The sequence below is a fragment of the Tenrec ecaudatus genome, chromosome 8 (genome assembly GCF_050624435.1).
Source record: "Tenrec ecaudatus isolate mTenEca1 chromosome 8, mTenEca1.hap1, whole genome shotgun sequence".
NCBI classification, from domain to species: Eukaryota; Metazoa; Chordata; class Mammalia; order Afrosoricida; family Tenrecidae; genus Tenrec; species Tenrec ecaudatus.
Genome location: NC_134537.1, coordinates 150,699,156 through 150,724,059, shown reverse-complemented (window position 1 = coordinate 150,724,059; position 24,904 = coordinate 150,699,156). Strand labels below are relative to the sequence as shown.

At 49.2% G+C, this 24,904-nt stretch overlaps 2 protein-coding genes across 2 annotated transcripts in view; one reads left to right on the top strand and one right to left on the bottom strand.

Moving 5' to 3' along the window:
- The window catches only part of PUM2 (pumilio RNA binding family member 2), a 198,401-nt gene extending 189,876 nt beyond the window's left edge, over positions 1 to 8,525 (bottom strand). Inside the window, exons 1-2 of the mRNA XM_075557066.1 lie at positions 8,408 to 8,525; positions 5,276 to 5,387 (exon numbers count right to left, since the gene is read on the bottom strand). The gene's annotated coding sequence lies outside the window, so the exon portion shown is untranslated. The remainder of the gene's footprint in view (positions 1 to 5,275; positions 5,388 to 8,407) is intronic.
- Positions 8,526 to 9,291: 766 nt separating this feature from the next.
- Positions 9,292 to 11,598, top strand: RHOB (ras homolog family member B). Its single transcript, XM_075557065.1, has one exon. The coding sequence runs from the start codon at positions 9,661 to 9,663 to the stop codon at positions 10,249 to 10,251; it is 591 nt and encodes a 196-aa protein (XP_075413180.1). The 5' UTR covers positions 9,292 to 9,660; the 3' UTR covers positions 10,252 to 11,598.
- Positions 11,599 to 24,904: the final 13,306 nt, after the last annotated feature.

Genomic DNA, 24,904 nt, shown 5'->3' with positions numbered 1-24,904 from the left:
GGCTGCTTTTCCTTAAATCTACCCCCTCTTCGCTGTCGTCTTGGTTCCAGCGTGGATGCACAGACAGGTTCCCACGCTGCAGCCTGCTCCTCTGCCTCCCCCACGTTGCCCTTCCTAGCCATGTTGACGTAGTGGTTACAAGTTAGTTGGGCTTTCTTTGACCCCCAAATTCAGCAGTTTGAAACCGCTGGTCGCTCCTTATGGGAGAAAGATGGGGCTTTCTACGCCCGTAAACTGTTAGTTTCAGAAACTCACGAAGCGGTTCTCCCCATCCTATAGGGTCGCGGTGAGTTGGCAAAGCTGGATGGCTGTGTTTGTTTGGCACAATGAGGCCAGTGCGGCCTTCAAAAAGGAGGTGTGGCACTACAACCACACCCCCATTGCCTTCAAACCAACAGAGCAACATATTTCCCTTTTTAAAAAACCCAATGGCTCTCTGTTGCCCTCAGCTTAAACTCCTTGCCTTCTGCCCAGAAAAGAGTCACCCTACGACGCCTGACTGCTTGTGCTTACAATGTTGGCCTTTGGCCGGCGTCTGGGAACGTAGACTGGTGGAGGATTCCCACCAATCACTGATAAGCATGGCTCAACACGTTTTCCCACAGCACATCTAGAATTTGGGTTTGTGCCAGGGAGAGGGGACGCTCGAGAACCCCAGTGCTTCTGGATGTCTCGCTTTGTCTGCCCCGCAGCCTCTTCCTCCCTGTGTGCTCGGTCCCCGGGTTCCTTATAGAGGCCCCAGCTGGCGTTAAAAATAGCCCCAGAACCCGCCTGCTTGGGTCACAGGTCAGAGTGTGTGGAAATCCACAGTGCAGGCCACTCCTCCTCTTGCAAAGTTCTGACATCCCAAGAGAACACAGAAGTGAATCATCCTGTTTAAATGTTGATTCGATCGTTTGCTTTCCGGACTGAAAGGAAAAAAAAAAAAAGAGGGAAGAAAAAATCATGTGTTTTTCCTTTCTGGATGGGCACAGGGGAACCAGTCCCCAGCCGTGAAGTGCTCAGCCCCCCTCCGCTGTGAGGGTGACTTCCTCTTCTTTAGGGCCGCACGCCTCGGGGTTCCTTCCACCCTGGGGGATATGTCATTCACTGGACCCCAGTATAAACAATTGCAATCAAGGCAAGTATTGAATAATAAAAACATAGATTAACTAGGATTCACAGCTTTATAAAACCCGCCCTCCCCCCCCCCCCTTTTCATAACAGGATTGGCAATCATACCATTTTTTAGCTCCTCTTGATCCTGTTAGAATGAAACTCCTCTGGTCCGGAGGCCACAGACTGGTTTTACTGGCCAAACCCAGGCTGCTCTGCCTGCGTCTGTTGTTGGACAGCCAGCGGTTTTCGTTTTTAATTCTAAACTAGAACGCTTAGTCCTGAAAGGCTCTCCAGCCCCTCCGAGTCCCTACTTCTCCTTCATGGCCGTCTTGCCCACAGTGATGGTCAGGACCCCAGTGGACATCGAAGCTGCCAGCCCCTGAGTTCTCCTTCTCGTGTTCCAAATGGGGAAACTGAGACTGAGAGAGAATGATTTGCCCACGGCCAGCCTAAAATGCATGGCTTCCACCTCCCAGCCCAGTCCCTGTGCTCACTGCATCCACACACCACTCTCTCGTGGCTCTGGCTAACTTGCTAACTGCCCGTGCCAGCTCAACCTTTGCCACGGAGCCAGCCCTCGTCTGCAGGGGTAGCTTTTGTAACAGCAGCACTGCCATGACAGTGAGTTCTTGGGCTGTCTTCCTTCTTCGTACTCAGGGCGAGGCAAAGCTCTCACCCCCGTCGTCATGTGTACAAGGAAGAATATCTTCCCTTTCGGTGTTCAGTGATTCTCCCTTCCTATCATGTGTCTCTGGTTGGAACCATTCTCCCCGTACCACCCACCCAGTAAGTATTTCACAAGGTGCATTAAATATACTTAGAGACGCCCTACTTCATTATTCAAGGCCCTGCTCAAATGCTACCTCTGGTCTGCAGCCTTCTCGGTTCTTCATTTGTGTGTCTGCGTATCATGTACTGTCGTGGAGTGTGTGTGTGTGTGTGTGTGTACATGGCTGTAGGGGGTGTCTCATGTCGACCCTCGACCTGATTTATCATGTTTATTCCCACAGAACCAGGAGGATTGATTGAGGCTATGCACGAAATTACTGCAAACAACTACGATTTTTTTTCTACCAAAATTGGACAAGGAGTAGATTTTCATTTATGTATTTGGAAAGGAGAGGAAGTCAGGATTGCAAAAGAGGCCCCAACCACTTTTGCAGGTTGGGAGCACGCCACCTAGTGTTGAGAATGGGAGGTGGGGAGGTGAGGGGGGGGGTGTGCTGCTACTTCTGGGAAGAGATGAAAAGGATTGGGAATGCCCATTGGCCTAGTAGGAGTCCAGGTGGTATAGTGGCTGCGATCCACAAGGTCGGCAGTTCTAAACCACCATGAGCTCTGAGAGACAAAGACGGGGCTTTCTACTCCCATAAAGAGTTATACTCTTGGAAACCCACAGGGGGCAGTTCGACCCTGCCCTATGGGGTTTGGTTGGTTATGTGTTGGGCTGTTGTCCCCAGGGGACCACCAGTTGCTCTGTGGGAGAAAGACAAAGATTTCTCCTCTCTTAAAGAGTTTATCTCAGAAACCCACAGGGGCAGTTAGAATCCATGGCAGGAGGTTTTGGTTTAGGGCTGGGAAAGCAGTGACTGAAAGTGAGAGGGTGGGAAGCCCCAACTTGCCTAAGGCCTTAGTGTTCCTCTGAGTGCCCAGCCTCTCTTAATCCCAGCGGGAATTTAGGAAAAAAACAAGGGAATCCTACCAGCTGGAAGAGTAACAAATCCCAGAGGCTCACCTAAACAGGTGGCTCCCAGAGAGGAGAAGTTTGGGAGGAACCCAGCTGCACTTTTAGGCATTTTAGAGCAGTGTCGTCCAATAGAAATGCCATGTGAACCAAGGTGTCATTTGATATTTTCCTCTTTTCACATTTGAAAAACACAAAAAGGAAAATTGTGACATCAACTTGGATAATAGATCTAAAATATTACATATGAAGTTAAAAACACACTCAATATATTTTTGTTTTTGCTTAAGATTAACATACAAAGTTTTAACGAGGTAGTTTATCTATTTTTTTGTTTTTAATACTAAGTCTTCAAGGTCCTGGGTTTATTTATCATTACAGCACATCTTAAATCCGGTGGCAAATAATAATAAAAAACACTTGTCTGTATTTAGATTGCATAAAATTTCCAGTGGAAAAGGTATATTCACATACTCAAGTTATTTCAAATCTACGTAGATGTTTCCACCAAGCATCCATTTTTAAATTGACATGAATTAAAAGGCTGCTTTATGCCATTGAGTCCATTCCAAATCAGCTATCTTACAGGGCAGGGTACAACTGTCCCCCTCGGCTTTGTAGGCTGTCATCTTTATGAGCCCGGACCACTGGGTCTTTTCTTTCACAGTGGTCCTGGTAGGTTCACACTGATGGACCTTTTAGTTAGCACTGAACCACTACATCAAGTGCTCAATGAAAGATGGACAGAACTCTCCCAGAACCCTCTCTGCTGGAGAAAGACCCGGTAATCTCCTTCCATAAAGATTCCAGTCAAGCAAACTCTACGAGGCCATTCTCCTCTGTAACACCAGGTTGCCACCACTCCAAACTGATGTGATAGTAGTTAACAACCGCATTTCCAGTGCTCACTAGCCCCACATGGTTACTGGCGACTGATGGACAGCAACACTTTAGAGATCAGGAGGTGCCCCACTGTCCCCTGCCTTCTCCCATTGGTCTGATCATACCTCAATGTACATATTCCCAAGATTCAATGCGAGTTATCTGTGAGCCCAGTCTTCCCTGGGTCATATTGGCACAAAACATGCGGGCTGGAGAAAACAGTTGCTCGTAGCTGCAGTCTCCAGAAAGCCGTGTGAAAGCTCCTAGCCGTGTAACCCCCTCACTGTCAGTTGGTGGTACTATGGTACCTTGTCTGCTCTTTGATGCTGGAAGGTATGCCACTGGTATGTATTTCAATATCAGCAGGATCCCATGCAAGTGTCAGTAGACTGAGAGAGACTAGGAAGAAAGGCCTGGTGATCTACTTCTAAAAATTAGCCAAACTGAAAACCCCGTGGATCACAACAGAGTCTTGTCTCATACGGCACCAGAAGATGAGCCCGTTCCCTTGGAAGGCACTCAAAATCGATAGGGGCCACAACAACGAACTCTGCCACATTACGGATCATGAAGAGGGCACTGAGCTAGGTAACATTTTGTTCTGTTTGTTCCATTGCACATGGAGTTTCCATGGCTAGGAGCCCACTAAATCGAAACAAAGGACACCAGTTACATAACTCTGGGACAGCTGCCTACGCTTTTCTACATGAAACAGTATGGCCGGTTCTAGCTTACCCATCATCCCATTTTAAAAGTTAATTGTATACAGTTGGAAGGTTGGCAATTTGGAAGAGTTTAAAAATCAAATGAACTGTCAGGGATGGTTTTGCTGGTTCCCAGTAAGTGTTTAACGGCAAATGAATTATTATTACTTCTAAATAGCACTGAATATCCAACAGGTCATCCCTGACTTATGACATGTTTGAGTTACAAAGAACCCTACTTTAGCTTCTGTCTCTCTTCCTATAAACAGCCCCCTCCCCTAAAAAAGCCCCACACATTTAAGAACTATGTTTGTTCACGCAATAGCTTTAACAGATGGAGGCACATGATTTACAGGATGCAGATGGATTTACATGATTCTGGAAGAATTATAACATTCTTCAATATACCCGGAACATAACATCTTCCTGAGAGGAGGTGACAGGAAAATATATGCAGGGAACATGGGGGAAAAGCCTGAAGGATATGAATCCCCTTCAAGCATTTGATCAGGATCTTATGATGGAAGAGACGGGAGGAGAAATTGTCCACATGGAAAGAACCTTGAATTTAGAACTTGGTATCGCTGGTGTGGAACTGCTCATAGATCCAAAGGAAGGGGGAGTTGACGGCTTAGAAAAAGAAGGGTAATTAAAGATCAGGGCTTAGTAGATTTTAGAGGGGGAAAAAAGGGTGAACACGAATGAAATAATGAGGAAGAGGGAAGAGAGAGTAATTTTGTTTTTAAATTAGTTGAATGTCTTTCTAAACTAGATTAAGGGGTTCAATATATGGACCCAATCATCAGATTGCTTTCCTACCATTGAGGCAGATCCAGGAAGTTGTGGGATATTACCACAAAATAGTCAAAGAAAAAAAGAACAGGCCCACATAGAGGGCAATACTCACTGATTTTCTGACTAGAAGCACCATCCGCATGCCCAGGGATAATCCAGATGATCCAGAAACTTCCATTAGTGGAGATATTGCCACAAGAGACAACCACGCCAATGTTCTGCAACTGTTTATTAACAAGGTAGGTTCTTATGGTTTGTACTTAAAAAATGTATATATGCATTAAAAGCTATCTGCAAGCTTATAGATAATGTGACCAACCCCAAAGACAAGTGAAGACCAGATTTATAAAGATCGTGTTAATAAATGGCAATAAAAAGGGAAAAAAGTTAAAAGTAGTTAACTTATGCCAGAACCACCTTAGAACCTAGTTGTTGGACTGGAACTTCATTGTAAGTTGGGGACTACCTGTAATTGCTTTCTTAACTGGGGGTGGCGGTAGTGACAGCAAGTGACTTTTAAACAAATATTTTACTGTTAATTGGGTGATTGCTGAAAAGAACAAACAAATCTATCTTGGAAGAAGTACAGCCACACTGCTTCTTAGAGGCCAGCATGGCGAGACGTCGTCTCATACACTTTGGGCGGGTTATCAAGAGAGACCGGTCCCTGGGGAAGGACATCACGCTCGGTAAAGCAGAGGGGCCGTGCAGAAGAGGACGGCCCTGGACAAGATGGACGGGCACTGGGGCTGCAACCACGAGCTTCACTGTAGCAGCACTCATTCCACTTTCGCCCTGTGCAGCCTATTTCCATTCATCCTTTATTCCTGCTCTTTCCTGACTTCTGAACTTTGTTCCTGGGCAAATATTGCCCTTTGGGTCTCAAAATAGTGGATGGTTTTAAAGAAGCCCTATCTCCCGAGTGATACTGGTCCCTTTGCAGAAACTCTCGTCTGAAAATCAAGCCACATGGGGGCTCAGTTCTAGGGTTGAGGGGAGACCAGGGCCATCGTTTCAGGAGTTCCACCTGTCTCTATCCAACTAGACTGCCTGGATTTTCTAAGATTGTAAATGTTGTTGCATATTACCCTGCCCCACTTCACCCCCTTTTCCAGGCTCTTCCACTGTGATCCCTTTCAGAGCGGTTGGTAGAAAGGTGGGCACCATCTAGTTCATCTGGCTTCAGGGCTGTGAAGGACTCTGATTTCCCTCACTCTTCTCAGCGCCAGATGAGGAGAGACCAATAGTTGCACCCTAGATGACCACTGACAAGCTCGTAAGACTCTAGTTAATACTCCCCAAAGTAGAATGTAGAGCTTTTTCTCTGAAAATTGTGTTGTACTCATTCACTTGGAACAAGCACGCAATTTTTGTGGTTAAAAGTTGTTCTGAATGTACTGAACACTAAAGAAATCAAGTGTAATGTAGACTGATAAGGTTACGTAACTTTCATCCTTCTGTTAATCTCTTTTAGAAGTTATAATTAGTTATTTTTTTAAGTGTCTGGAAAAAGTTATACATACAAAGTGTTACAAAAATATGTATATAAAATATTTCTAAAGAGGATAATTGTAAACTTTTCTTCAGAGTTTGACATTTAGACAAATATTTAAAAATAAGAAATCGAATAAAATGCAAGCCCTTTAACTAAAAGTTTTCTTAAAATTGTAAAAGAAAAAAAAGCCCTATAAAGTTTACCACAAGGTGGCGCTAAAATCTAGTGAAAATTTGAATGTCTGGGCTGGCCTTTGAGGGGCGAGGATTGAATTACAGAGCTACACAGGAAGCACTGGGCAAAAGGCAAAACCAAAACATTAAATAGCAGATTGGAGAAAAATTGGCATCCTCTTTTGGCGGAAGGATAACTTCCCTCTCTCACTGCTGTGGGCATGTTTGCTATCATACAATGAATCTATATATTAATAGAATTCATCATGGTAATACCTGTCACTGAAATTGTCTTGGAATGGGAGGAGATTGTTCTGCACATCACCTACGTTGGAAAAGTCTATCCTGGGAGTGGTGACGTTTTTGAAATAGTCACGCTCCACAGAGCTGTCCCCAAAGTGTCCACCCCCAAAAAACACTGCTGTGATAGAAGTTGCTGGGACCCATGGATGTAAAATCATTCGGACTCAATCACAGCTAGATGTATGGGTTTGGCTGGGTGATGGTTCTCTAAACTAGAATTGACTAATAGGAGTTAACGGAGTTGAGATATGAGTTCGAAACCACCAGCCTTTCTGAGAAAGATGGGGCTTTCTATTCCTGTGAACTGTGATAGTCTCTGAGACTCAGTGGCAGTTCTCCTCTGTCCTACAGGGTCGCTATGAGTAGGCATCGACTCATTCATGGCATGTAGGTTTTTCTTTTTCTTAAGAACCCCCTCCCCTTCACTTGCAAGGTTGCACTTGAATTCCTGAGCATTTTGGTTAATTCACAGATTCTAGCCAAGCAGCTGGCATTGTTTTAGGTTTTAATAGGCTAAGAAAAATAAGACAAACTCCTGGCCTCCCAACAGCCCAGCAGCATCGCGAAGAAAACAGAGGATTAGGTAAGAGGCTCATCATGACATGGTTGTCTCTCCCTTGCTAAAGATCCCCGTAACTCACTGTCTCAACAGCGGCTACAGCTAAGGTCAGTCAGTTGGTTCTCCAGCCCTCCCGGGTGCAGGCCCACCTCCAGGCTCTCTCTACCTTCTCTCCCCATCACGTCCACCCACGCGAAGCTAGTCACTGTTCTAGAATGTGTCCCATTCTTTCCCACCAGATTGCTTTTGCTTAAGTTTTCTTCCTTCCTGGGAGGCCCTCTCTGCCTCTTCCTCCTGACTTCCCAGCCTCATCGGTCCACTGAAATCAGTGGGCTGAGCTCAGCATTCTCGGTGAATCCCAGGTGTCCTCTCCTGCAGAATCGGGAGACGCCACACAGGAAGCTCCTGGTGGCGCGGTGAGAAAAGTTAGGCTGCTCACCCACGTGTAGGGGACTGAACCCACGAACCCGTCAGAAAGTGAGAGAGCTCACCAAGCCGTTCGGCTCTGCTTTGCGGGCTGCACAGCAGCCGGGTTTGGATTTGGGTTGGTGGATCTGGAGGTGAGGGGTCTAACGCCTTCCCAGGAGGCCCTGTTAACTGTGGCCGCAAGGCTCTCCTCCCTTCCGGGACCTCAGCCCCGTCTGTGGTCTGCCCAAGAAGGAGGGGGGTCTGGGGGGGGGGGACCACGGCTGGATGGCCCAGTGAGGTTTTTACCTAAAGCCGACAGTCTTCTGCATTCTGAGTTCACCATGCAAACCAGGGGCTCAGGCTGCCTTTTCCTTGCCTGGTAACTTCCTCAAAACGAAGGTCAAGCTCTTGGCCCATTCAGCTCCCCCCCCCCCCCCCCGCCCCAAATCTTCACCGAAGGTCCAGAAGTGAGCCAAGCGGCTGGGTTTGGAGGCGCCAAGGGAGCCGGCCTAGGCTTGCAATTGGCGTCTCAATTCGCATCCCAACCTGAGGCTTTCCACTAGCACGTTGTAGGAGAACGGGGAAGAAAAACCAGATGGGGGCGGTCTCTAAGAAGAAAAGAATAAACCTTTTTACTTGGCAATAAAAGTGTGTGTGTACGTGCATTTAAAAACAAAAGCACGCTAACGGAGTCGGCCTCGCCCACAGGTCCAACAAGCCGCCGGAGTTTGTAAGGAATTGCAAGCGGAGCAATTCTGAGAAGGCGGAAGCTACCAACTCGCCCCCCCCCAACCCCACCCTAAGCCCCCACCCCCATAAAAGTGCTATCTCACCGAATCCCTAGCCCAGAACCACGGGATGCTAGCAGCCAGCTTCGGGGACCCCGCTACAGCGCCCAAAGGGAGGGGGAGGAGGGAACCCGAGTCCCGCCAGGGTCCCGCCACGGTCCCGCCTGAGCCCGCGGCCTCAGCCGTCGCGCAGACTCCCTAGTCGCCGCCTCTCCCAGCCCCGCGGCCCAGACCGTCAATCAAGCCCGCCCGGACCCGCCTCTGGGCTGCAGCTGACAGCCAATCAGAGCCGAGATCCGCAGCGATGAGCTCAGCCTGCTCGCTTCCCATTGGGCGGCTATATTAAGAAAGTGGCCAAACTCTTTAAATAGCAGGCGCTAGGGCCGCAGCCTGCATCTTCCACCGCAGTCTGGTGTGTTGTTGCGGGGCGGCGTTCCGTACCTCTGGCGAGGCCTAGGGAGACGAGCCGAACCGAACGGGGAGCCGGGCCGAGGGCGCCGCTCGAGCAGCCGATTCCGCACAAAGGCGCCGACCTCACGTCCGGGGCGAGCAGAGCGGTCGCCGGCCGGGAGCAGCTCTTGGGACGCCCCGTGCGCCCTATGCCCCCGCGCCCCCGCCGCGGCAGCCGGAGCGCCCCGAGAGAAAGCGCCACCGCGGGGCGTGAGTGCACCTAGCGACCCTCGTCCCCAGCGCGAGCCCGAGGTGAGCGGCGAGCGGGACGGCAGCGAGCCGTTCGCGGGCCCCTTCCTGCTGCCCGGGCCCGGCCCGCTCATGGCGGCCATCCGCAAGAAGCTCGTGGTGGTGGGCGACGGCGCGTGCGGCAAGACGTGCCTGCTGATCGTGTTCAGTAAGGACGAGTTCCCCGAGGTGTACGTGCCCACGGTCTTCGAGAACTATGTGGCCGACATCGAGGTGGACGGCAAGCAGGTGGAACTGGCCCTGTGGGACACGGCGGGCCAGGAGGACTACGACCGCCTGCGGCCACTCTCCTACCCGGACACCGACGTGATCCTCATGTGCTTCTCGGTGGACAGCCCGGACTCGCTGGAGAACATCCCCGAGAAGTGGGTGCCCGAGGTGAAGCACTTCTGCCCCAACGTGCCCATCATCCTGGTGGCCAACAAGAAAGACCTCCGCAGCGACGAGCACGTCCGCACCGAGCTGGCGCGCATGAAGCAGGAACCCGTGCGCACGGATGACGGCCGCGCCATGGCCGTGCGCATCCAAGCCTACGACTACCTCGAGTGTTCGGCCAAGACCAAGGAGGGCGTGCGCGAGGTCTTCGAGACGGCCACGCGCGCCGCGCTGCAGAAGCGCTACGGCTCCCAGACCGGCTGCATCAACTGCTGCAAGGTGCTATGAGGGCCGCGCCCGGCCCCCCGCCTTGGCCCCACCAGCGCCGCGGCTCCCCCTCCTGGCCCCGCCCCCCACGAGTCCGGAGAACCGGGAGACCCGCGTCCCCGAACGACCCCCCCCCCCGGACTGCATGGCGTCTGCCGTTCGGACCGGCCGCCGTCCACGGGCGGCTGTGGCTCTGGCGGCCGGCAAAGGGCGAAGAAGGGACCGGGCGCCCCCTTCCCAGTGTCCGTGTGCGTCCGGCTGCGTTGCACAGGCCCCGGCGCCCCGTTGAGTGCCAAGGGCCCCCCGAGCATCCTTTTCTGAAGAGCTAGGCGGCAGAGTGTGTGTGTGCGTGTGACTTTGTGTGTGTGTACCACCCTCTTCGCCCCATGTTTGTCCCCACCCCCGCCTCTGGTCCTCGGAGCCGGGCCCACCGCCGCCCGGGGTCGGCCGCGCCCCATCAGATGTTCCCCCAGAGTCAGCGAGCGCCTGCCATCCCTTGTCTGTAACATAGACCCCGGGGACTGTGGGAGGGGAGGGCTGGGTGGGGGTGGGCGGGTGGTTATATAAATATAGATATAATTTTATTTTAGGGGGGTAGGATGGTGTTATTTAATGGCGGTGGTGGGTGGGGTGATGGCGCCAGAAGAACTCCAGCCTGGCCTGAGCCAGGCCGCCCATCCGACATCCAAGCATGAACTGGACTTGACCATCTTTCTGAACCCTGGGGAAGACTGTGGAACTGACTTGGGACTGAGGACCTGGTTTCCCGACACTGCGTCTCCTGATAACCTCTTACCAGCCGCTGGGGCAGGAGGAGGGGAGGGTGTTGTGTTTTTTTCCTTGCCATAAGCGAACTCTGTGCCTATCTTACAAGTGAAAATTGTTGAGTCCAAGAAACGGAATTGATTTATTTAAAGGCTAAAAATGGTTTTTTTCCCCCCAGAAGTATTCTTTGCACAATTGTTTCATTGTTTGACACTTAATGCACTTGTCATTTGCATAAGACCGAAGCATTGGGACTACACTTGTACACTGTAACCTCATCTACTTCAGATTTATTTTTTTCATGATGAAGACGTAAAAAGTGGGGTTGGGGGGGAGTCCCTCTATTTTTTGTTTTGTTTTCCTGACAGAAACAACACTACTTTTATTTGTGCAGATCAAATGCACGATTTTCATAAAGGGCAGTAATATGTATTGGAACCTATTTAATACATCGCCACCCCCCAACCAGTCTAAACTCTGAAGTTTTCTCTGCAACTCTATACAGAGAATAATCTTGCCCCTATTCCATTCTTTCTCCCCTATCCCCAGTGGTACTTCTACTAAATTGTCGTTTTTTTTTTTAATAAACTGACAAATGACAAAGTGGTGAGCTTATGATGTTTACATAAAAGTTCTATAAGCTGTGTACACAGTTTTTTATGTAAAATATTAAAAGACTATGATGATGACATTTATAAAATGACTCCTATGGTTTAATTGTGTGAAAGATCATCCTGGGGAATTTGGGGGCAAGGGAGAAATTCCACAAGGCGGGGGTCCTTCCCACCAACTCCATTTCCCTCATTGGGAAGGCAGTCAATTAGAATGAAGGGGGTGGGGGTGGGGCTGGGTGGCAGAGGAAGATGAGTGGTTTCCTTAGCTACCCAGGGCCGAAACCTTTGCCCTAACTAGTGCTCCATCCAGTGAGATGAGGCTAGAGGTTTGAGTTTCTTTTGTTTCGGTGTCCGAGTCTTAGGGGGCCTTTGTGTCCTATTTGTTGATATTTGGAAATGTGTCAATTTTGCATTTTAAAATTGGATGACTGATGTGGGACCAGGTTGTTGATTGAGAAAGTGGTTACTGGTGTCCCTAGTCATCAAGGGGTTACAGGGTACTCCCATGAGATTGTCCCATGTTATTCTGGGGGCTGGAGCTTATGGGTAGAAGTGGGGGAGAGCCCAAATAAGGAGCCAATTCGTCGGTCATGGGCCTTCTCATGGGAATACAAGCCTCGAAGAACCTAGAATGCTTTATTGTAAGTTCCTGGATGAGCCATGCCATGGACAGAATCCTAGCATTTGGGGCCATGTGTTTCTCAAAGGTTGGTGGAACAGCTGGCTGACTCCTGATGTGCTCTGATGGCAGGCATTCAGCAGACCTGCAGCGCTGCTCAGAACTAGCCTGGCGGCCTTCGACATGATAGTCATACTGCAGGCCGACCGCTCAAAGCTGCCAGCTCCCAGCCGCTTCAAGAGAAGAGAGCCAGAGCGCCAACCTCCCAACGCCTTAAGTGTGGGGTGTATTTTTGTTCCCTTGGCACTTTCTGGGTCTCTGGCACTTAGTTGCCAACCTCCTTCCCCATGGCCTCTAGGGTCATTTTGCATGAAATCTTGGGGCTTCTCTTTCCCTGTCTCCCAGATTCTGGTTGCCCTGGTTGGCAGTGACCTTTCACTGACTTCTCTGGCAGTAGCAGGACTCCTGCTCAGCCAGGCTAAATTGGCCAACACTCCCTCACTGGGGAGCTGCCTGGCTTTCCCACACAGAACAGAGCAGAAGGGCCATCCAATCTGGCTTCCTCTTTGAATAACTGCCTCACCCCTTAGTAGGCCCCTCAGGCCTGCTTACCTTCTTCAGTTCCTCAGCCTCCATTTTCCTTCTTTCTAAGGACAAAACTTCCCATGGAAAAAACAAAATGTTTATCTGCGGGTTTTATAGCTAGCAAATCCTTAGTACCAGGCAGTGTAGGGCTCTGTGGGGAATTGCTCAGGATTGGGCTGAATGCCCAGGACTCAGTTTTGCAGCCAATCAACCAAGAACCAGTGGACCAACCCCTGAAAGGGCCTTTTGGGAGGTTCCTGCCCAGTCCCGAGAGCTGCCTGTTTTTCATATTGGGGAGAGACGGCCACTCAGATGACGCATGGCAGCCCGAGTTCTGCTTGTTTTAAAATGCATGGCATTTCATAAGCCTGCCAGACCACACTCTTCTTGCTATGTTAGAATCCAAATGGAAAGTTTAAAGACGAATTGCTGTAGGCTGGAAAATCAATTAGGAAACAGAGGTAGAACATCTGGTGTTACTCCTCGGATATGAAAATTCATTTTGCACGTTTAAAATAAATGTGCCAGGCTCATTTACTTGCCTGCAGACCTGCTTCGTGGAAAGCAGTGGTGGGTTTCATTGATCCTGGGCATTTGAAAGCCCAGGGCATTGGCCTGGCTTCTCCTCTAATCTTAGACTGATCTGGATGGTATTTCGAATGTCTTTTTCATGTGTGTTTTGGTGGATTTGGAGCTGTGGTTTTTACCTTGTGTGTACATCACAATTGCCTGGAACCCTGATTAAAATAAGGCACGCTGGGTCCACCCACTGAAGTCTCAGAATCAGTATATCTGGACCGGGGTTCATTTTGACACGATCCCAAGTGATGCTGGTCTTGCGGACCCAGGAACCACACTGAGCTGTGGATAAAGAAGATCCTTTGTCAATGCAGAGAGGAGGGGGCCCTTCTGCATGGAAGTAGATCAAATTCTTCAGACTTACAGGCCGTGTTCCCTGCAGCCCTGCCTTCCTTAACCCAAGGAGCACAGCATTTCCAGAAAAATGCCCTTATAGAATGAACCACACATGACCCCGATCTTTCCCCTGACATTCTTGCACTAGCAGGGCTTCAGGCTCTTGTGGAAATGTACTTCTGCCCCTCCTGAATTCCAAACGGTTTCAACTCTGCTGAGGTGGCAGCCACAAAAGCAATGAAGACATTGTTCCTGGGCTCCAGGAGCTAGTTCTCCACCCAATGGGCCAGGCAATTCCCAGGAACACCTTCACAATGGCTTGGAAAACAGCTTGCTCCAAACAGAGGAATGCACAGGGTTTCTCAGGAGCCCAGGAGAGAGATGCTTACGTTTGCCTGGGCAGTTAAGGAAGTTATCATGGAGAAGGAGACACTGAGCTGGTTCTTACAGCAGGGGTTGGTGATGGGTAAAACCAAAAACCAAACTCACTGCCATGAGTCGATGCCAATTCATAGCAACCCTACAGGACAGGGTGGAACTGCCCCTGTGAGCTTCTGAGAATGTAACTGTTCACAGGAGTAGAAAGCCCCGTCTTTCTCCCGTGGTGATGGGTAGAGGAAAGAAATCGGTGGGCGCCGAGGACTGGACCATCAGCCTGCTGTCAAGCCCTGTGATACTCTGTCTACAGCTCCTTTACATTACTGTGGGGCCTGGCCTCTGGAGAATAAAGCGCTCTTAGATAAGAGCTACCCTTTGCTTCTAACTAACATCTCTGGCATGTACTTCTTCAGTCAAGAAAAATAATGCTACCCAGCCAAATAAAACAGTCTCTCCTCTGGCCTGCCTGCTTCTAGCACAGGGCACATCTCTGGGGCAGGCTTGGAGGGCAGATGGGTGATGATGGAGTCATCGTTTCCCTGGCGCCTTCCAGAGCCAGAGAACAGACACAAGGGCCAGCATTGTTATAACGGCTCCTGAGGATTCCAGCCTGGGCTCAGGGAGGCGTGCGAGCAGGGAAAGGGTGTCCACCTTAGCCTGGTGGGGTACAGATCCTTGCCACTTTACTTGACTCAAGCACTGCCCGCAGGGAAAACTTGGGCCCTCAAAAACTGTCTCCCCAGTTCTCAGCAAACCCCCCCTCCTTTTCCTTTTGGTCTGGAAGGTGAGAGGCTATAAGATTCCAGGGAAGGCCCGGATCCTCAGGTTTATTCTTCGGGTCAACACATGTTAATTATTGACGACAATGCTCTGTGTCTAGGACTATGCAAAGAACCGGAGCTACAGTAGACAAGGAGGCAGGCCTGAGCTCTATCCTTGTAAGCAGCTAGCTTAGTAGTGGGGCTACATGATGACGGCGATAATGGTATTACTGTTTGTCAGGTACTGTTCTTCAGCCCTTTGTCTGAATTATGTCCTTTAATCATTGCATCAGTTGTCTATTGTTTGTGCAACAAATTGTTCTAAAACTCAGTAGTTTTCTTGTTATTAGCTTCTGTGAGTCAGGAATCCAGGTGCAGCTTAGCTAGGGCCTTTGACATAGAACTGTCACCAAGGCGCTGGCTGGGGCAGCATTTAACTGAGTGTTCTGTTGGGAAGGCTCTGTGTCAACCTCATCCACACGGCTATTGGCAGGAATCGGTTCCTTGCTGACCGGGAGCCCGGTTAGTGCCTGGTCATGTGGGCATCTCTACAGGGCAGCTTACAACATGGTAGCTTGCTTCTAAAGAGCAAGTGAGAAGAGCCAGAGAGAGCATCTGTGGGCTACGTGGAAGTCACAGGGATTCTACACGGGCACAAGTGCCCAAAGACAAGAACAATAGGAAACACTTTAGGAGCAGCCTCCCACAGTATGTACCAGGAGCCATGTGGCATAGTGGTTACTCATTGGGCTGCGTGTGATCCAGAAGGCCAGCAGTTTTAAGCCACCAGCTGCTCCACAGGAGAAAGATGGGGTTTTCTACTCCCATAAGGAGTTACAGTCTCAGAAACCCACAGGGCAGTTCTATCCTGCCCTATGGGGTCCCTGTGAGTCAGAATGGAGTTGATGGTAGTGAGTTTGATTCTCTTTAGTCCCTTTCTATATCTACATCTTATACACACGTACACATACATGTTGTTGTTGTTGTTGTTGTTAGGTTCCATTGAGTTGACTCAATGGCAGTGAGTTTGATTTTTTGAGTTTACCACCGTACTTGTGATGGTGAGTCTTTAGTGCCAGCTTGGCAGATTGCCAGCCCTGTCTTCCACAGCGTTGCTGAGTGGGTTGGAGTTGCCAGTCTTTGAGTAAGTAGTTGGATGCAAATTGTTTGCCCCTCCCAGGAATCCTGGTGAGGCTGTACTCACTGCAATCGAGTAGATGCTGACTCATAGCAACCCTACTGAAGAGGGTCGAACTGCCAGTGTGAATGTATAAGACTGCAATTCTTTATGGGAGTAGAAAGCCTCATCTCTCTCCCAAAGAGTGGCAGGTGGTTTCAAACTGCTGACCTTGCTTGCAGTTAGCAGCCCATTGTGTAACCACTAAGCCACCATGGCTCCTGACTAAGTTATAGTACCCAGTTATTTAATCAAACACTCCTCTGGGTTTGCCTGTGAAGGTATTTTTCAAATCTGATTAACATCTACAATCAGTTGACCTTAAATAAACAAGATCACCCTTGATCATGTAGGCGGGCCTCAACTACTTAGTTGAAGGCCTTAGGAACAAAAATGGAGGTGTCCTGGAGAAGGAGGTAGAAATCCTGTCTCAGACCACAGCAAAACAAACAAACAAACACAAAAGACCACAGCAAAAATCTTGCCTGAATTATCAGCCTGTCAACCTGTCCTATAAAATTTGGATTTGCCAGCTTCCGTGGGCCAAGTCTCTCTCTCACTGATAACATGGCATGGAAATCACCTCTGTTCTCCTTTGACTAATACAACCCCCACACCCCCCGCCACATACACATAACCCTCACTGCCATAGAGTTGATAAGGATAATCCAATCCACACCAGCCCAAGACTGATTGCCATAAATCAGGTGTCAGACATGCCTCCAGCCTTCATCCTTCTTCCACCCTGTTCTGACACCAAGTCTTCCTCCCCGGCACTCTACTTCCCTGCTGGGCTTGATCATCGTTGCAGTGACTGAACAGACTCAGACAACGCTCTCGATTATGGGGGTGTTAGTAGAGAAGTGAACAGGAAATGGTTGTCCACAGCAGGGCCGCTCCTTAGCTCCTCTTTGTAGCCACCTCTTCTCTGAGCCTCACTCTCTCAGCAACACGGCCCCTTGACCTCTGCCTTGTTTGGTGGGCTAGGAAGCCCACTGCGTGGCCTCATGTTCTCGGCGCTGCTCGCTGCTCCTCTGCTTTGTCTCGTGGTCTCGGGCAGTGTCTGGAGCCTCTGGTGCCCCGGCCACTTCAGCCACTTCAGGCCGCCATCTCACCCATGCCCCAGTGGTGGCTTTTCTTTCTTGATGAGCACAAGATATGTTGTCCTGCTGTCTGAGATGGCTCCCTTATATCAGGCGGAATGGAAAACCCAACCATTTCCCTCTATTAGTATTTCACACATCCTGCTTACATCGTCCTAGGCAATCATTTGGTGGGAGTTATGGAAACAGCAATAGACAAACCTTATTATGGAATTTCACTTCACACATCTCTCTGTGTATATATATATTTATATATTACATATATCTCATATAAGATTATATTAAAATATATTTGATACATGATATTAAACATATTTATGTATAGTTCTACACACGTATATTATTATTGTTAAGTGCCATTGAGTCAGTTCTGGTTCACTGTGACCCTGTGCACAACAGAATAAAACATTGTCCAGTTCTGTACCATCCTCACAATTAACGTTTGAGTCCATTGCTACAGCCGCTGTCACTCCATCTCCTGAGGCTCTTTCTCTCTTTTGATGACTCCTTTACCGGGCATGATGTCCTTTTCCAGGGACCGGTCGCTCCTAACAACATGTCCTAAGTACCTAAGGCAAAGTCTCAAAATGCTTGCCTCTAAGGAGGCAAGGCTGCGCTTCCTCCACGACAGGCTTGTCTGTTCTTCCGGCAGTCCGTGGCGCTTTTGGTATGCTTCCCCACCTCTGTAGTTCAAATGCATCCATTCTCCTCTGGTCATCCATAGTCAACGGCCAACGTTCACATGCATACGAGCAATTGAAAAAATACTTGCATATATACATATGTGTACTGTGTATATACACACATAGACACACACACGGGCTCCAAAAAGTTTGTGGAAAATGGAATCTAGATATAATGGCATTTTCCCATGAGCCTTTGGAAGCCCGTGTGTGTGTGTGTGTGTGTGTGTGTGTGTGTGTGTGTGTGTGTCAAACGATGTGGGGGCCATGTGGCCAGCATCTGACCTCATCGAGTTTGCAAAGCTGACTGCCATAAGGCAGAGGTCAGACATGCCTCCACTCTGCATCTTTTAACCTATTCTGACACCCCCATCCTTCCCACAGCACTAAATTTCTGTGTCTGGGTTTGATATTTTATTGCAATCGCTACACAGAATTCACAGGTGATACTCGCCAGTGTGGGTTTATTAGGGAAGGTAGCAGGTGAAACATGCTCAGGAAAATTGCTCACTCAGAGCTGATTCCATGTAAGTGAATTCATATAATCCAATCCAATCAATGTATTCCTCTACTTTCTTACCCAGGCCCATCAGGAAAAGAAAAGTTGCTTGGTGGGATTAACAAAGGCTATGGCTAGAAGAGCCATATTCAAGAGTTCACCACATGGCGACTTAGAGGCAGGTAAGTTCTAAGTTCATGGATCAGGTGTTAGTCTGGAAGCTTCTTTTGGCTTGCATAGCTGCAGGGGCTGATGAACCCAAGATCACGAGTCAGACAGCAGGCTGCTGGCTCATGTCCAAAGACCAGGAGGTTGGATGACAAGCAGATCCAGACCCAGCAAAGAGAAACCAACTTTCCACAGTGTCCACCTACCTTGGGAGCCGGCTACATGCACCAGGTAACTTCCTTTCAATGGATTGTTTGCCGATGGCATATCTCATCATGGACATGATCACATCATGTTAGATCTCGTCATGGAGGATTACTGCTAAATCCCCGAGAATCTTGGACTAGCCAGATCAACACAAATTTTAACTACTGCAAAGATACTGGAGGTGGGTCAGAAGATCAGTGAGGGTGAAGACTCTGCTCTGGTCCAGGGAGAGATGAAGACGGGACAGGCATGGAGAAGAGGGAGAGACTGGAAAGACATGTAGGAAGTAGGAGGTGTGGAAGTCAATCTGAGTGAGAAGCATGGTGATGACCCCCAGATCTGGCCTGGTTGACTTTGAGGATGCTGATAAGATTCTTTGAGGTAAGAATAAGTCCACAAAGAGCACACTGGGGGAGGGCACCAGAAGAACACATTATGTTTGGCTTTACACAAATTGAGTGTAAGGTAACTTTGGGAATGACCACTGGCCTTTTCTACGCCTCGACCCATCCTCAGGCCACATTGCATAGACTATGGAGTTCAGTTCCAGTCACGAGGAGAAGTCACCATCCACGTGGATGAGAGAAGTCACCCAGGCCAATCTTCCTGAGACACAAAGGGATTTCCATTCTGTCTACACCGACTCCAGGGAGACAAACTACGCTGATGCTGCAGGAGCTTTTCAAGGCCGTGTGACCTTTCACAAGTACATCTAAGCGGCCTCTGGGCAGGTTGCAACCACCGACTCTGAAAGTAGTACTTAATGCTTTGTGCTGCCTGTCAATCCTCCCAGGAAGAAGTGAATTCTGGGATGGAACCTGTGCTCTTAGACAGTGGGTGGTAGAGGAGGGAGCAGGCACCCCTTCTTCTCTCTGGGAACCCGCTCTAGCTGTGCTTGTGGCAGTGGGAGCGTGTAGGGCAGTTGACCTCTACTTCAAATGGGTGGCCAGAGCCGGCAGAGAGCTCCTACAGGTGCCATTTGGGATGATGGGCTCAAGGAGAACCAATATCCCTGAGCCAATTAGGCATCTCACTTTGCAGATCAGTCGTCTGTTCTCTTGGAGACTTGAATCCCACTTTGCTAAGTGTCCCAGCTTGGTGGTAGCTCTGCTATGGAGACTGAAGCGACGAATATGGTCCAGGCCTGACTGGCAGGTAGAGGGAAGCAGTGCGCTTGAGGGTTTTTAGCCAGGGTGATCCCACCCGGGATGAAGTTAGCCTGGAACAGGAGCGGTGACGGTGAGGCCCAACTGCCCCTCTTCACACCACCCTCAAGGAGAGGACACCTAAAAGGTAGTGAAGCAGTCCTGTCTGGTGCACAGTCGCATGGATTTAAGGATTTATCTGAGAAGGAGGGGCCCCTTAGGATACAGCAGGAGACTGAAGTCTTGTAGGAGGGATGAGATGTCTGGGGAAGAAATCTGTGGAGTGAGAGGGACCTTAAGCGAGATCGTAAGCTCCTTGCTGAGAATGAAGGCTGTGTCTGCTTGATGATGGCGGTATTGTTTATGCCCTGTGCTATGATAGCTAAAGAAAATGAATCAATGAAAGCATGAATAGACAGAAGTTTAGGGAGTGTGTTCGACTTGGTAGACCAGAGAAACAAATTCATAGGCACTCATGCGAATAAGAAAGAGGTTTATATACAGTGGCAACTGGATATTGAGAAAACATCCCAGCCCAGTCCAGTCCAGACCAAGTCCATAAGTCCAACATTAGCCCATAAGTCTGATACCTATCGATAAAGTCCTCTTCAGACTTAGGAAATACATGCAATGACGCCAGATGCAGGAAGGTCACAGGCCAGGGGGTGCCAAGTCTTTTGGATCCAGTGGTGGTAGAAAGATCTCAGTGCTGGCAGGGGTCTCCACGTGGCTTTTCCAGTTCCCAAGGCAAGGGGTCTATCAGCGTAGTGCCATGTATCTTGTCAGTAGAGCGTCTCCAAGGGAGTGAGGAGAGAGAGAATGTGTCTCCCACCTCCATGGAGGAAAATCCAGGAGTTTCCAGAATTCTCAGGAGAAGGCCATGCCCACACAGAGGCCTCATTGGTTATATCTTCATGGACAGGCTAGACTCCACCCCTACACTCTTAATCCTCAAATTGACAAACGATTATATAACTACCACAGGGAGCAATAATTTCTAAGGGTCCTGAGGAAGTGACAAAAGTTTGACACACTGGCTGTGGGGGAATAAGACGACGAGTTAAAGATCGCTGAACTGAGGGTTCAATACTCTTTGGATGCTAGATAAGAAGAAAACAAATCAAGCTGTGAGCCAGTCTGTCTGCCAGCCAGCTACTGCTGTCTGGCCTGCTGATTAGGTTTCTTCAGTCCCTGCCATAGCAGTCCACTGTCTGATCCAATTCATCAGCGTCCAGGGTCTTGTGAGCCCTTACCATGCTGTCTAACCGGCTGATCTGGGTTCTCTGCCCCTAGAGCCACGCAAGTAAGGAAAATCATCCAGGCTACTGCCTGACCCAGAGATCAGGGACTTGCCAGCCTACTCACGCCCGTGAGCCATTTCCTTGTCCGTTTGGGAGCTCTGTGAGACTTGGCAGGGGATTTCTGATCCGTGGAATGGGAGTACTGAGTGCTGAGGGCACAGGTCGGAGTCGATGGTGGAAAGGATGGACATAAATAGCAGTTTGGACAAGTGGGACTTTGGGGACATCTCTAACCTCATAGGGACCATCCCTGTAAGAGAAATCCTCGTGATCATCCTTGTAAACAAAATTATGTAAGCATACTCTTAGCAAAAATATACAATGTGCTCGATCCAGCAGGGTCCCTTGGGAAATGCTCCCAGTGATCCTTGGATGGCAATGTGGGGCATCTTTCCACAGCTGTAGGCCGCCATCCCAGGGCTGCCCGGGAGACTGGCTGTGTTCAGCTGCTGAGGTTGTGGGCTCAGCTTCCAGTGCTTGAACAAGCGAGGTAGTTTGGGATTCTCAGTTAGGAGCCTGACACGGTGGGCCCATCTCTTGCATTTTAGAAACTATGTTTAGTGCAGTCCCAAGAGCTGTGGAAACAGGCCCTGTGCGTCCATGACTCGTGATCTCTGGCCTCTGGCTGACATTTGGAGCTGTTTTTTTTCTCCCGTCAACCCCGAAGAGAGGAGAAACGAATGGTACAAGAAGCCAGTTTCTCGTCATTTTACTAATGACTGATTCCACTTGATTCTAGAAATCATTTGACCTTCTGATAGATAATCTAAACATTCTGAGGGCACCTAGGAGGAATGCAGGAATGTGTTTGCTATTCTTGGGTAGAAAGACTCTAAATGGAACTCTGATGGAATAAAAAGCAGTATTTCTATGAGTGCCTGAAAAAAAAAGGTCACTTGTAAAATACACATTCTTCAGTAATAGCCAAATATGGGGCAGGCTGACTCTGTAAATGGGAAGCTCCATCTGTCTTGCCTCCCTCCTCTGGGCCGAGCAATCTTGCAGCAGCAAATGTCCTCCACGGAAGCCTGGACTGGCAGGCCAAACGGAGACCCCGGCAAGCTGTGCAAGCTAACACCAACGTAAATCAACCAGCCTGTTTGCCGAAGCTTTGTTTAGCTTTGCCAAGAGCGACTTGTTCAAAGTTTCTACTTCACCGGTAATGGTAGAAATTACATTCCTGTAGAGTCCATAACCCACTGAATCTGAAAGATAACTGAGGATCCAATACAATAAATATTAAATGTACAAATGTGCTTGACACCATGGAGGTATGTGTGGATTGTGGTAATAGTTGAACGAACCCCCAATAAAATGATTCTAAAAAAACATCAAATAACTTTCTGTAAAGGACTATATATGAAATAGTTGGATTTTGTATATAGTGTCTGTCAGAATCACTCAACTCTGTTATTAAGTGCCAAAGAAACCAGACAATCTATAAATTAATGAGTGTTGCTGTGTTGCAAATAAAACTTTATTTACAATTTTTTTTTAAAAAAACAGAGTGTAAACCAGGCTTAGAAAATGATGAGCTTCCTGGCGGGTTAATGCAAGCTGCGTACTTTCCATGACAAAGCCACCAACATCAAGGCCGGCTAAAGCAGAGACATGTATCTGATGCCACAGTCTCACCAGGTCACTGAGAGAATGTGGAGACCCAGTCCTACCACGGGTGGGCTTGGAGAAGCACCCAGAAACAGCAGCACTTTGGGGGCCATGGAACCGAGTTGGTTGGGTCGTTCACTCTCAGCTGGGTGGCGAACGAGAGCCCGCACTTAGTCTGGGTCGACCTTTGGCCTACAATTCTCCTTGGAGGAAATCTGTAGCCAGAGCTTTCAGCCCAGAGGAAGGGAGATTGATGGATGGATCTTGCCATTTATGAAGTCAGCCTGGAACCTGGGTGGGGTGTCTGGCCGACCCTCTGCCCCAGCACCTGTGCCACTGTGGTGGCTCACCTCATTCTGTGGCTGGATAGGCAGGGAGTGTGGTTTAGTGGGAAAAATGAGCCTTAAAGGCAAAGGCCGGCTCTGTCTCTTATCATATGCAATCCAGGACTGGTTACTGGTTACACTTGTGCCTCAGTTTCTTTACTTGTAAAATGGAAATACTATTGACGATTAACAAGATAATATCAAGTACCTGGCACAGTGCCCAACTCATAAGTCTTCAGTAAATCTTGATTCCCTTCCCCACAAGGGGCTCCTCTTGGCAGGATAAGCAACAAAATAGACACGAAATAAATGTACTGAGCAAATGGGTGAATCCTACTAGCTTTTATGTCTATGGAGGAGTTTTCCAGTGTGGGCTTTTCCCTGGGTGAACCAGCCTGTCTCTATCCAAATGCATTCTAAGCCATTCTGAGTCCCCCCAGTCCGTCAAGAACCCTCTGAACTGACAATGTTACCTGGAAGTTCCTAAAAACCTATTATGTGCCAGACCCTGAGCTAGAGGCTAGACTTGTAAGTGTGTCATATGCTTCCCCCCAAAGTTCCTTTCCGGTCCCAGATAAAGCAGTAGCAAGAGCTGAGTTTCTTGGGTGCTGAGGAAAGAGATGGGCCAGCCTCTCGGAGGCCTTTACTCCTAGGAGCATGGGCTCACAAATCCTCAGGGGATACTAGACTGATACTCAACAGTCTGTTGACCCAGTGGCCCACGATGGGGAGCAGGCTGCCGGGGCATCCAGCCGGGGAGAACTTGTCTAGCCTCATCTTGCTACCAGTCACAGCTGGATGAGAGTTGGTAACTCTCCCCGGTGAAGCAGATGCCAAGGAAAATACGGACTGCTCCTAAGTGACCAGCAACACCTGCTAACAAGATGCAGCCACCGGTCTTGGATGTGCAAGACTCGTGGTTTATTAGGCCCCAGGACTCAGCTGCTGCCCTCCTCAACCAAGAAAGCAGCTCTTTTGCGACTCAGCAAACCCATCAGGCCCTCTGGGAAATGGAAAGGCAGAGAAGTGCGGAAACTTGCTTTTCTGACCACAGCGCCTCTGAGTGGATGAGCCCAGAGCTCTATGTCTGCAGGGATTTACCAACACACCACAAGTGAGCTGGTAATCGCTTTTAGTCTGGGCGAACTGGTTCTGCTGGCATGGAGGTAGGAGCCGCGCTTAATTAGACTGCAGGATTAGACGGTTGGGGAGAGCCTTTTGTTCAGCGTTGGCACCAATTTTGTTTTTCACTTTCTGCCTAGAGGAGACGAGGAATTGCATGGTCGGGGGCAGGAACACCGGATAAGGGGCACAGTACGTGACTCCCCCTTCAAAGGCCAGTCCCTCCGCATTCACCCTCGCCACACTTCAGCTCTTTTGGAAAGCGCACCCTCAATTCCAGTTGCCTGACCTTGACTGGATTGGGGGCAGTGTCTTCGGGAGAGTCAGTGGCTGCTTTCTCCAAGTGACTTGGAAACTGCATGACAGAACCCACTCAGCCGTGCCAAATTCCAGCTTCTGAAAACTGTGGGCCAAATACTGGGGCTCTGCGGTCTGGTGGCTCGCAGACCTGGGGAGGCTGCACTCCAGAAGGCAGTGGGAAAGTAGGCGCTCAGGGACAGTCCCTTGGCTCACCTTGTTTGGAAGGAGCGAGTCTGACTTCAGCGCTTGGAGGCAGGCATCTGGAAAAGATCCATGAGCTGACTTCTGGCTCATCCTCTTGAAACGAAACCCGGCTCAGATTTGTCAGGCTCTTAGGCCAAGAGTTAAAGTGCTATTTGAGTTCAAGGAGGTGGGGCTTGAACTGGGTCTGAACTTGC

What these genes read in the sequence shown, in the direction of transcription:
- RHOB (XM_075557065.1), top strand. Translation starts at nt 9,661, where the DNA reads ATGGCGGCCATCCGCAAGAAGCTCGTGGTGGTGGGCGACGGCGCGTGC.